The following is a 14,188-nucleotide window of genomic DNA, read 5'->3' as shown; positions in this document are numbered from 1 at the left end:
ATATTCGTACCCATATCTCTCGTGCATATATACATGCGAGCGCGAGCGAAGAAGTTGCATGAGTACTAGTCTACAGTAGATGTCTAACCGTTAGTACGGCACCACTTACTTACTGGATACGTTGTTCAAATCTTGATCTACTTAGCAGATATTCTACATGTAACGTTAGAGTCTACTCCACTTTCTGTTCAGGGCAATCATATCTATCTAAGTAGAATCTATTTTAACTCTGCCCGCCCGGCCCGTGGCGTAGGCCGTATGTAGCCTACTGTATGGTTCTCACTGCACTGGATGCCAATGGCCTGGCTGTTCTCCTACTGTATACTGTACAGTACACTCACTGGTGCCGGTGTCGACGTTTGGATTCTGTCCCGTATTTTATAGGGTAGATCAGTTTTCACGTTATCTTCCGCCTTCGAGACCAACTGTGCTACTTCTATGACTACTCTAGATCATCTAACTTGTTAGCTAGAAGCATATAGGAATATTCGACGACAATTAAGGGATGGATGACGACGAGCTGCCGACATTCTCTTCTCATATGGATGAGATAGAGTTTTGGAAGGACAAAGCGGAACAATTAAAAACAAGGTAGGCCTCTAACGTTCAAGACATTGTATCATGGTTATCTAGTTTGATCATCTAACAATATTTTAGATATTTTCTAGATTGTGCAACGGGTTAGAGTTCTATAGATCACTGAGGGTATGGTCTAGAAATCTAGAATTTAGAAGTAGAATTTCTAGATGGGTTCTAGACCCTATTTCTAGTCTAGATCAGTTTACCTGACATAATCCCCTCCCCGGGCCTAAATTGCACATTGTTTTTTAATCTTCAAGGTTGAAAATATGATTAATTTTCACTAAATTTGGCAGGTAGCACTCCTAAGCTAGGGGTGTCTAGTCTATTGGATCTCAATTTGTTTGAATGGTCACCATGCTCCCCTTGCCTTAGGGGGGCACCAGGGGACCTAGCCCCGGAGACCGCGCCGCTTTACAACACTGCACATAGTCGTTGGGGCTGGTCGCAGTTACAGGGGACCCAAACCTCCAGATTAAGGAATATTCACAAATATTCTTCCCTAGAATCAGAAGTGATTGACCGTCTAAATTTTAAGTTAGAGCTTTAGGCCTAAGTCCTTTTTTTTTTTCAAACTGCGTAGTCAAACCAGTAACTGATGGAATATCAAATGGACGCCATGTCCCCAGCTCCCAAGTATGCCAATGTTCTGAGGTAAGAGTCTGCAAAAATGTGTGGAAGGTAAACTTGGGATATACAATGTAGGCTGTGGGCCGAGCAACGGAAAGACGCTATGGTTTTGATTTTCGTAGCACTTTCACGTGATATTATGTTGACTGTACTGTACATTGAAAAATATGTAGACTGGACTGTACATTGAAAAATAGGAAAGAAATTTATGAATAAGGAAATGGCTTGTTCCCACTTTCAAATATTGCACGTTAATAAAACACGTTTTGAAGAAATACATCGTGTCTGGCAGAATTAAGCCGCACACAGAATCAAGTTCTGCGTTGCCAATTTAGCTGTATGTACAGATCATGTTACATGTGCAACGAGTGAAAGAAGAACACTATGTAGTCACAGAGATACTTTTTGTATTTCATGACTGTGGGTAAAAAAAAAAGCATCAAATGGACAAGTCAATAGATAAAAGCCTTAATATCAGACTTGATATTATAATGATTTCATTATATGGCTTTCTTGCAAATTGAAATAAAGTCCCAATTATGTTTGTCTCATGACATGAACTTATTTATGCATGTGCAATACCATGTTCCCCCCCCCCCCCCCCCCCACGCACAAAATACAATTGGACTTTTTACAATATAACTTTTAAAATAATGAATCAATCAAAATGCAATTTCATGGTATGGAGCTAAAACTTATCACACATTACATCTTACAGAAAACCTCATGAATGCGATTAAAGCCCCTCTTCCACTATGCCGTTCTCACCACGATTTGACAATTTTCTCAGATCAGGAAGGATCGGGTAAAACATGAGCCGATCTGGACACAGTACTATGTTGGAATGCTCTAAGAATATTGTGTATTTATGACTAACACGTGCTTGCTACGCTCTTACAGCGATGATCGGGAATGAGAATTTGCAATCTCTGCCGCTGCAGATACGCTTTAGAATGATGTGATTACGCTGTCAGGGCGATGCTGCCGATGCCATCCAATCTACAGTATGCATGCTGTATTTACTCTCTGAACGATCTATACGACCTTAACACGCTGTTCTCCCGTCCAGAAAGCTGAAAAGTGCCCAATGTGCCCCGATGTACCCCGATTCGACTGTCGATCCTCAGTCAACTTTTACTATGCAGAACCAAAGAGGGTGGACCTCGGAGAGGCTTCTCGACTCACGTTTCTTCTGCAGCAATTCATTATTGATCAAAGACCTGCTGATCTTCACAAGGCTTTTTCTTGATGTCCTTGCTTTTATAAGGCCGTCTTCTTCCTGTTGTAGATGATTTTATATTCTTCAAAATTCTGCCATGTCCTCTTCTTCTTCCTCTGTTAGCATCACGTGCAGTCTCTCTTTCTTCGCCTTGTGGGTAGCTGGCTGCTTTCTTCTCTTCTTTGTCTTCATCTCTTCTTCTTCGAAAATTTGTGCTCCTTCTTCATATCTGCCTCCACAGGTGCAGCGGCAACATCCTCCTCCTCCTCCTCAACAGTAAATAGTGTTTTGTCTCTCGACCTCTTTGATCTTCTTGTGCAGAGCTGCACACTAACCCATTTTTTCTGCCGGTCCGACCTGGCTCTGTCGAAACCAGTAAAATGCCTAGTTTTACAGATTTTTTACTGTCCGAACAGAAAATTTAGCTGGTCAACAAAAATAAAAGATAAAATAAAAAGCATTAAAGACTTGGGAAACTATTTGTCATGGGTTTTTTTTTGTTGACTGCTCTCAACCCCCCCCCCCCCAAGAAAAAAAAAAATGCACATTTGTACAGATTACTATTTTGTTAACTTGCCATTGTTTATTACACAAGAAAGCCTACAAGATGCTATGTATATTGATTAAAACATTGAGAAAGAATAAAGAGAAATCATCTTCGATTGTGATACGAAAAGGAACACTGGTAAGAAAAAAAAGGGGTTTAAAATTTGAAATGCGATCTGTTCTTCTTCTGCTTCTTCTTGCTGAAAATCTTCTTCACATAATGCATTCTTGGCACCGGCAGGGTTGAATTTGCGATGCTTTGTACACCTATCTTCTTCGTGCATAGAACCATTCTAAAAGAATTAAATATTTTTGTTTGTGAATTACAGTGTAAAATATGAAATGAACAAAATCAGGGCCCTGTTGCATAAAACCCTTACCGCTGGACTTACCGCTCCTTTCTAGCGGTAAGTCTTCAAATTAGCGGTATTATCCTTGATGCTGATTGGCTGTGACGCCTAATTTTGACGGTAGTTACCATTAAAATTCAACGGTAAGTTTTATGCAACAGACCCCTGATTGTATCAAATGCATTGGTAATTTGTTACTTTTTCTAAACATCAGCGCAAGTAGAGTAACATGCATTTTATACTTAGCTTGCAGCGTATTTCACGCTCTTGGGTGCTCGCTGGATTGCGATGATTTCATGAATTATTTCGGCTGTAATCTTATGATGCCCGCTCCAGAAGGGATTGAAAATATGGTTCTTTATTTTTCTCCCGATAATCTCTTCGCATTTTGTACATGCGTTTTTGAAAGGTACATGACAGCAAGGCCAAATTCATGATCCTTTTTTTTCGCCGATTTCTACCTCAAATGTCAGTGGGATTGCGATGATTCTCATTAATTATTTCGGCTGTAATCATTTGTGATGAACGACCAAGGGTTGGTGAAAATATGTTCGTTATTTTTTTTTCCTGATAATCTCTTTGCATTTTGTACATAGGCTGCGTTCTTGAAAGGTACATTATATGCCGAATTCATGATCCTTTTATTTTGCTGAATTCTACCTCAAATATCAAAAGGGATTGCTATGATTTCATGAATTATTCAGCTGTAGTCTTTTATGATGCATGCACCAGAAAGGTTTGAAAATGCATTCTTTATTTTTCTCCCAATAGGGCCATTCTCCGATAAAGCGTGCAAAACTGCGATTTTCGTGTCGCCAGCATGTTTATACAGTTTAAAATTGATATTTTGTCCCTCAGAAATCAATTTTTTTGCTTAAATTCATCTGAGAGGTCGGACCCGTAAAATAAATACCAATAAAGCTATTGGGACGTCCGGGATAATATTAGAAATACGATCCGAAGTTTGATGTAACCCTAAAAACGCCATGTCGCCAGGACAGGAAGTGTTCATATAACAAGTTGTTACTTGTTAACATATCATTCAGATCAAATCTTTTGTACCTCATTACATTGCCCCTCGAGTGCCTGAATGAAAAATAATATTACATAACAATATGATGTTCTGATATTTTTCTAAGAGATAATTTATATAATGTCGCCAAATCGCAGTCAGATACGTTACCCTTTTTTCAGACTCTTGAGAGAAGGTCAAAGAAATGCCGCATGGCAGTGTAATTTCATGTGTTAAACAAAGTCAACCTAACGCATACATGGAACCATGATTTATTCATTGAATCTCTTGTTACAAAATAAATATACTGATCCAAGCCGCGGAAGCCTCATGTTACGATAAGCTGACATCAGATACGTTACTTAAACTTTGATCATTTAGAAAAAAGTATGCTGTAAATAAAAACGAAGCTCAGATACTTTTGAATACTTAAGGGAATGATTAATCACAGAACAAAATTTTTTTTGAGAAAATGAATATTTTAGTAGATAATAGTATGAGAACGGTAATGGCACGTCAGATACGTTACCATCAAAAGTGTCAGATACGTTACCCAACAAAATAAAAGGTTATCCGCGCCGCGCTTTTTGCGCGCGGATTTAACCGGTTTACAACGGGCTCTCTTGTTATGACTTGCTAAAAGGAAGTTCTAAGAGGAATTAGAAGTTTTATTTGAAGAAAAATCGGTTTTGAAGTGGCCGTATGTCCAATATAAAGTAAAAATAAGTTTCAAACAAAATGTTGTGGCTCATCTTCTTTTATTTGGACATCTTTCTTGTACTTTATTTTGGACATCTCAGTCACTTCGGGCCGTTTTCATGAAGTAAATACTTAATTCTTTCATAGGAGATGCTGTAAAGTATTTCGTGTAAGTGGATTTTGATTATCTTGCAAAAGGTTAGAACCTATACTCATCTAAACCAGAAATGTACTATCACTTATTTACAAAAAGTGCCGTCAGACATGTTACAAATTCATTTTCTTTCTGCTTGTTGTGTTTGTGTGTGTGCCTGTGTGCGTGTTATGTTCCACAATAACATAGAAAGACTTTAGAGGCTGAGTTTTGGTACCCACCTTTTTTTTTTCAACTTCACAGCAAACGCAACTACATGAACGGTCTACCTTTCATTATTACCTTTCATTATACTGTTGCATCTTATTTACATAAAATGGAGTTAGTATTATGGTTAAAGTCAAGATCACTCCTTCGTTGCAGGTTTATGTTCTGAAAATATCGATAGGATTTGATGTCTAACAATTTCTAACGTTTTGCATCAGGTTTTTGAATCATATGTTTGAGTGATCGGGTTTGATGTAAATTGATAGTTTATTATGTCAATAAACATAAATACTTTGTCAGATACGTTACCATCGCTTATTGGTTCTTCAGACCTAATTTATTACAGACAGGAACAAAGGAATTTGAAATTATATTTATCACTTATATCTTTTCCAATTTCATTCTTACCGTCTTCCGTGTATCATAATAACAAAATTTCGGAACTATATCAGAAAGAAGCATTGTGGAATTGTGCCTGCTTGACTCGTATTTTACGTACATCTCAAAGTTTTATTGAAGAATGATCTAATCTTCTATCGATGACGAGAAATTTTTTTAACGTTTAGAAGTGCGGTGTTTTAACGAAAATAATCATATTGTGATGTTCTTACAAGTTAAAATGAATATATTGGCATGATTGGTGTTGGGTTTAAAATTGTATACTAACGGAACGTCTGATGCGTCAGATACGTTACCACACACCGTTCTTCTTTCGATCCGAAATGTATTTAATCTGACAGAGATGTTACCTGGCATTTGCTATTTATGAGAGGTATAATACTTGTTCATAAAGTTGCATACATAATCAATGAGATTATTGTTGTAATTCAAATGCAGGTAAAAAGTTAGATTAGGGAAACATATTTCAAGCCGAAATATGTACATGTTCTTGATTTTTATTTAGCCTTCATTTTATAGATTACGATCATTCTTATTACAGATTAGATCAAAGCTGACTCCAAAATGTTTCCACGATGCTTGTAGATGTTTAAGCTTGTAGTTTTTACATTATCATTGCCATTTTAAAGCAAGAAATAAGCAGACAATCAACAGTTTTGTGATGCTACCTCTGGTAACGTATCTGATATTTGGTTTCAATAATAGTGATTATGCAAAAAAAAGGACTCTACGTTTGGAAATGTTTCTAGGAAAAGTATGGGCTCTCAAAAATCACCCATTGATTGTTTTGTATTCCTAAGGGATTGAAGTTTCTGAAATGATGAAAAATAAATGAAATCTCTGATGTTGATTTCTTTGTCATTTCTACAACGGTAATTGCACGCTTTATCGGAGAATGGCCCAATAATCTCTTCGAATTTTGTACAACATGTTCTTGAAAAGTACACGACATGCCCGAATTCATTATCCTTTTTGCGCCTATTTCTACCTCAAATATTAGCGGGATTGCGTTGATTTCATGACTTATTTCAGCCCCAATCTCTTGTGATGCATGTGCCAGAAGGGGTTGAAAATTCTACTTTCTGTTTGTTTGTTTTTTCTCCCTATAATCGCTTCGCATTTGTGCATGCGTTCTTCAAAGGTACACGGCAGGGCCGAATTTGTGATCTTTTTGCGCCAATTTCCTCCTCAAATTTCAGCGGTATTGCAATGATTTCATGAATCATTTCGACTGTAATCTTTTATGATGCACGCGCGGCAAGAGGGGTTGAATATTGTTCTTTATTTTTCTCCCGATAATCTCTTTGCATTTTGTACATATGCATTCTTGAGAGGTACAGTATACAACATGGCCGAACTCATGATCTTTTTTTGTGCCATCTCTACCTCCAATATCGGCGGGATTACGATGATTTCATGAATCATTTCGGCTGTAATCTTTTGTGATGCACGCACCACAAGGGGTTGAAAATGCGTTCTTCATTTTTCTCTCGATAATCTCGCATTTTAAGTACGTGCTTCTTTGAAAGGTAGGACCTACACAACACGGCCGAATTCATGACTCCTTCTTGCACCTGTTTCTTCCTCATATTTCAGCGGGATTGCGATGATTTCATGAATTATTTTTTCTCCCGATATTCTCTTTGTGTTTTGTGCATGCGTTCTTGAAAGGTACACGGCAGGGCTGAATTCATGATCTTTTTTTTTTTTTGCGCCTATGTCTCTATTATAAGACCATTCTTAAAGAATGAAAATATTCATTTGTGAAATGTGTGAAATGAAAATGAATGCATTCAGATCTATTTCACACTGTTGAATATGTTCAAACCCCTTTTTCTAAACATCGACAACTGCCACGCTGTGCTGCTGCAAAGACGGGATATTAAAAGTCATGACCACAGAGTACAAAATGTGTGTGCTTCTACACTCCTTGGCTGGTGCTATCGCATGATCGCCGATCACAAGCAAAATTGCTTTTTCCAACAGTTTTTTCAACCTGAAACCTCTCTGAAAGTGTTATAATATTCTACAACTTGTAACTCAGTGTGATAAAAGTCACAACACTCAAGATTATCAAAGGTACAGTAAGTTTCATGTCGTGAGGCAAAAAGCTCAAATTACAGATTCTAATTAAAGAGAGACATGACATGTTACGTATGGGACACTTTGTCCCGCATTTCTTTAGTGAGTGTGGGACCATGTTTATGGGTATTTTGTGTAATTATTGAAGTAAAATCAGTTGCAATTATTCAAACCAGATCGTTAAAGGGATGGTACAGTATTGGTGGAGATGAGAATTGGGCTTTTAAAGGACAAGTCCACCTTCATATACTCATAAGGATTGAGAGAATGCAGCAATATTTGTAGAACACATCAGTGAAAGTTTGAGGAAAATTGGACAATCCGTTCAAAAGTTACGAATATTTTAAGTATCTGCGCAGTCACTGCTGGAAGAGAAGACTACTACAGTGTATGATGTCACATGCGTACAACTATATAAGGAAAATAAAAAGAGAATTTCACAAAACTTTACTTTTTGAATAAAGTGCACAGTTCGTCGACTTGCTACTGACCTATGTTAAGGGTAATATTATTCCCCCTGCCTTCTGAAAGAGAGAAGCCGAGTGTTCTTTTGTTATGCGAGAAAAATGGAAATATGTTGAATTTTCTTTATTCTTTCTTTATATCGTTGTACTCATGTGACATCACAAGCTATAGTAGTCTTTTCATCCAGCCGTGACTGAGCAGATACTTCAAAAATTCATAACTTTTTAACGGATTGTCCGATTTTGCTCAAACTCTGACTGATGTGTTCTACTAATATTGCTGCATTCACTCAACCCACATGTCTATGAAGGTGAACTTGTCCTTTAACTTTTTGAGAGATACCAAGAAAACACCTATAAAATAGTACAGAGCATACCATTTTGGCTGAAGAGGAATTCAAAGTTTATTTGATGAAAATCAGGTTTGGAATGACTGAAACATCCAAAAACAAAGTAAAACAAAGCGATTGTAATAAAAGGTGGGTCCCATACTTTATTAGAATTGCTTTGATTTGGATATCTCAGCCATTTAAAAACCAATTTTCATCAAATGTCGAATTCCTCATGGAATTACATGCTCTTGCTCACCTGCTCTCATTATCTCACCAAAAAATGTTAGAAACCTGAAATTAGGTCTCAACCAAAACTATACAATCCCTTTAAGGAAACAATGTTCCCTAAATATTTACCATCATAATCATATGCAATCATATTTCATATTTTTATATCTGGTGATATCCAACCTGAGTGTGCATGCCCTGGATTTTCATCAGGAGTACTACTAAAACATTGAATAATAAAATGTTTCCTTCCACTGATGAAGGGCAGTTTACCATTCAGTTTCAACAAAAAACAACTCGACACAAGAAATATTAATTTGAATAAATATGCAGTACCTGCTGCGTGTAACTCCAGTAATCGAGTAGATATATGATGTCTGTCTAGCAGTCAGGAAGTTGTTGATTCGAGTCACACCTCAGTATGTATGCTGAATGATTTTTATCATGGCTACTACTAAAACACTGAATAATTGAGCAATTTGTTAATCACTTGCAATAAAAAAACATTTTTATACAAGAAACACTAATATGAAGTGACATCTTCATTATCATCACATACGTGTGTTGTACATGTAGCTAGAAAGAGCTCTGCAGTGTGTGGTGAACAGTACCCAATATAATTGAAAGTGTGTTACATATGTTCTTTTTTGTTTTAAGGAGAACAAAACCCAAATATATTTTATGAATTTAGGGAATGCAGCAATAATGCAGCAATGTCAGTGGAACTTATCAGTGAAAGTTTGAAGAAATGTTATCAATTTTTTACTTTTTGGTGCAGCCATCGCTAAATGAGAAGATTATCAACAATTTATGACATGATGTATGAACAATGCATGAAGGAAAGTCAACATATTTTCCCTTTTCTAGCATAGTAAAAGAGTATTGATTGATAAATCGCTTTCAAAGAGCAGGAAGAATGATATTACCCTGAACATACATACAAGTAGGTATGTCAGTAACAATTCGAGGATGAGTACACATGCACTTTTCATTAAAAAATCAAATTTTGCAGAATTTCTTATATTTTCTTTATGTCATTGTACATATGTGACCGGCGACAACGGTTTCTGGCAAAAGTGGGGAATTTTCAAAATGCATAAAAATGTTTTTTCATTGAATCACATTTCCCATTTCCTAAGCTTTGCATTGATATACAAGTTTGTATTCTCCGGCACCATAAGTGGTCATACAAAGCGAAATATAATGCACTTTTTAATTTGTTAGCATGACAAAATTGCGAAAAAAGGGGCTTTGAAGATTCACCTCTTGCTCGAAGACAATGTCCGAGCGGCAAAAAAACTCGGTCTTATGCTACGAAATTTGGTGTAGATGTAGAAAACATACATGTATCAAAGATTCTATTTCCGCAAAAGCCCCAAATCGACAAAAATAATGGTCAAAATCTTTGGACCCCGCCTAGGAGGGAAGTTGCTCTTGCGACTTTTGCCTGAAACCGTTGTCGCAGGTCACATTTATATTCATGAGTAATGTGAAAATTATCTTATATCTTCTTCATATCATTGTACATGAACAGTGTCATGAACTGTATTTTTTTTCTTTAATCTAGTGATTTTGGCATTGAAACTTCAAAAATTTATAACTTTGAATGGCTAGCTTACAACTGTAAATTAATTCAATTTTCCTCAATATTTGCGGATGTGTTCCAATAACATTGCTGCAGTCTTTCAATCTGCATGGATATTCGGTTTCATTGATATCCTTTAAATAAATCAGAGGTCTCTACTTCAAGGGATTGTATAGTTCTGGCTGAGATGAGGATTTACAAGATAGTTTTAGAAACTTCTTATATGAAATATTAAAAAGCATACAACTCTAAGAGGAATTCAAACTTAACTTGACAAAAATCGGGTTTGAAATGGCTGAAATATCCAGAAACATGGTGTGGTACAGTTTAAGGTGGGTCCCATCTTTATTAGGACCATTTTTAAAAACTTTTTTCATATCTCATCCATTTCAAAATGGATCTTCATCAAATAAACTTGAATTCCCTGTAGAATTGTATGCTCTTTAGTATTTCATATGAGTAGTGTCTCATCATGTTGTAAAATGTTAAAACCTGAACCCCCATTTCTATGAAAATCATTTTCGAAAAAACCTTTAAAAAATTCCTCATGATAGGACATGACCTAATTTGGATAATTAATTGAATAATCCCTAAATTTTCATACCAAGTCAAACTACATGTACATGTATTTGATGAACTTCTTAAGTGCACATATTAATCAAATATTATTTGCTTTCCTTTGAATAAATATTCATTTTTATAAATTCAGTAAATGTGTAAATATGTAATGCTGTATTGCACATTTATGCAAATGAAGCCTTCAAAATTTACATAAATTATATATAATATGATTTTTTTATGCCTCCGCAACGAAGTGGCCGGAGGCATTATTTTTTCGGGTCGTCCGTCCGTCCGTCCGTCCGTCCGTCCGTCCCGTTTTGTTTTTGTCGATATCTCAAGAACCGTGTGGTGGTTTTACATCAAACCTGGTATGAGGGTATATCCTTGTGGGATAATACTTTGTGTGGATTTTAGGGTCACAGGGTCAAAGGTCACAGGTTATTTTGTGAAAAAAAAATTGAAATTTCATGTTTTTCTCCATATCTCGCAAATGGTTCAAGGTATCTTCATGGAACTTAGTATTTATACAATGCTTGTACCGATGGGCAGTGATTATCTAGGGAAGTTGGGGGTCAAAGGTCAAGGTCAACTCCTCAAAATATCACTACTTTCCTTAAAATGCAATATGCCTGAAGGTGTTTTTTTTTAAAACTTGATGTATGGCATGTATTACCCAATATATATTTTGGGGGAAGTTTCTTGCCAAAAGGTCAAAGGTCAAGTGAAAGTGCTAAAGTGCACTTTTTCCTCCATATCTCGAAAGTAACTCAAGGTATCATCATGAAACTTACATATTTATGCATGTTCAACCTAACAGTGATTCTCTTTGGAACTGTGAGGTCAAAGGTCAAAGGCCAGGTTTAGATAATGCTATTTTCCCATTTGATACTGAAATTATACTTTTTCTCAATACCTTGAAAATTACTCAATGCATAAACTTATAAAAGGGTCAAAAGTCAAGTAAAAATCATCAGTTCCCCATATACCTGCACTCTGACATTTTTGATCATTCATCCAATTGAACCTAGTTCTAGGAAAGTGAACATTCAGCACATTTGTGTCAAACCTGTCATTTCAATATTTTGCCAATTGTGTGAAACTGTCATCACACATTGTCAAGACATTGTACTATCATGGAGCTACCAAAATGGTACTATAGACCTATTAGGAGAACCATGCATTATGGCGGAGGCATATCAGTAGCCGTAGCGATATATCTAGTTCCTTCATGGAATTCAAAACTTGAACTCACAAGCTTCAAAATGATACCATACATGTCAATATCGAGCAAAGACAAAATTTTGCCTTCTGAGAGGACCTTATCGTGGACTTGCCCAGTTATAATTTTATACAAAAAGTATCTTTGATCTGTACATACAGCTAAATTGGCAGTGCAAAGCTTGATTCTGTGTGTGGCTTGATTCTGCCAAACACGATGTATTTCTTCAAAACTTTTATTTGAGGATACGTGTATCATGGAATATACAGGAAGTACTTGGACTGTCTCGAGAAGGTATGTGGCTTTCATGGGCGTTTTCATGTTTAAAAGCCGATATTCGTGTGCAGTAGTGTCTGAACCAAACACTCTGTTGTGGTTTACGAAGTATTCGTGTTGTGGATCACCTCGCTGTCGTGTACGTATGTGTGCACCGTAACGTACTGTATACATTGCAATACGCGTGTATCATACGTGTAAGTGATGGTTATGATGTGGCTCATATGAATATTTGAAGGCGTGGAGAAATAGCTTTTAAATGTACCTTGGTACATGTATACATGTATTTTGTTAATGTGCAAGACTTGAAAGTGGGAACAAGTCATTTCCTAAATTCTAAATTCCTATTTTTCAATGTGTCAAAATGATATCACGTGAACGTGTACATACAAACGTGAACAGAAAAGAGGCTCACCCCACGGCCTAATACTCGGGTGAGAGAGAGACCCCCAGGTCTCTTGTTTTCACATCTATTTAATTTGCTTTATAGATTATCTTCACATCGTGTAGATGGTGTGAAGATTCATTAACATGCGACATGACTACATGTATTGCAATTGTTGCAGAATTGAACAACAAGCGTCAAAATTTTTGTATGCATTAATTGGGATGATTGTGTCCGCAGGTTAATCTGTAATCCTGCCTGAGTGAATCATAATGATATGGAGCCACATCACGCTCCTGTTGTACAATGCTCATTTATAAGTCAATTTTTCTTTGACTTACGCGAAAGTGGAATATTGCCCAAGTTGACATGTTTTCTCCAGTCCTGTCAATATCAACTGACACTATACATGGAGTTGACAGTATGATTAGGCAAAGAGTGAGGTTAAGATGTCATTGCTACCATAACATTCCTTATGTTTCACACACAAGCATATTTTAAGTGATGTATTTGATGTTAGGTAACTACAAGTCCCTCACCTTTAAAATTCCTCACTGCTAATAGTTTTTAGCATTGTTTCCTCTGTCTACCAGTTTGCAGGAAACAAAGGAGGAGCTTGAAGAATATCAAATTAGTAGTCAGGAATTGGAGGCAGAATTAGAGGCCCAATTGGAGCAGTCAGAGTCAAAGGTGAAGGACCTGACAGCAACCAACCAAAGGTTACACATGGAATGTGACAACTTAAAGGTAATCCTGACAGTTTGTGTGTGTGTGTGTGAGAGAGAGAGAGAGAGAGAGAGAGACACACACACACACACACACACACTAGCAAGAGAAAAGCTGTTTTTTTTAACACAGTTTCTTTGTCGAAGGAAGTAAGCGATGTAAAGTAATTGAAATTCTGCACATGTGTTCAATGTCAAGTGTAGTTGTGCAAGACATCTTTTTTTTCTGCATGTGAGTGGTAAGAAACCAGTTGCCATGGCAACAGCAGTTTTTGTACAAATCATGCAAAATGTGGAGTGAGCTGCTCTTATATTTTTTAACATTTGAGTTTTAATTTGGGACAGATAATTGCTATCGTACTAGACACTTTGTGAGTGTTGATATACGTATCCAGGGATCTCGCCAGCGTATATCACTCTTCGACAAGCGTGCGGTTCGACGAAACAATTGCCGACAAGGGTAAAACTTGCTGACAAGGGTAATACCACGCGTGAAGTTGCTTAACGAGCTAAGTTCGGACCAATTTCTCGCCTTT

General features: G+C 36.8%; 1 protein-coding gene across 1 annotated transcript in view; it reads left to right on the top strand.

Annotated features, from left to right (window-relative positions):
- Nucleotides 1-224: 224 nt before the first annotated feature.
- The window catches only part of LOC139712267 (nuclear distribution protein nudE-like 1-A), a 297,794-nt gene continuing 283,830 nt past the window's right edge, over nucleotides 225-14,188 (top strand). Inside the window, exons 1-2 of the mRNA XM_071624108.1 lie at nucleotides 225-591; nucleotides 13,521-13,674. Coding sequence (XP_071480209.1) covers nucleotides 506-591; nucleotides 13,521-13,674 — 240 coding nt within the window. The 5' untranslated portion in view covers nucleotides 225-505. The remainder of the gene's footprint in view (nucleotides 592-13,520; nucleotides 13,675-14,188) is intronic.

The sequence above is a fragment of the Diadema antillarum genome, unplaced genomic scaffold (assembly GCF_040938485.1).
Source record: "Diadema antillarum isolate AM-2024a unplaced genomic scaffold, OU_Dant_1.0 seq00001781_RagTag, whole genome shotgun sequence".
Taxonomy (NCBI): domain Eukaryota; kingdom Metazoa; phylum Echinodermata; class Echinoidea; order Diadematoida; family Diadematidae; genus Diadema; species Diadema antillarum.
The sequence above is the reverse complement of the archived record's forward strand: the minus strand, read 5'-3'. Positions and strand labels throughout refer to the sequence as shown.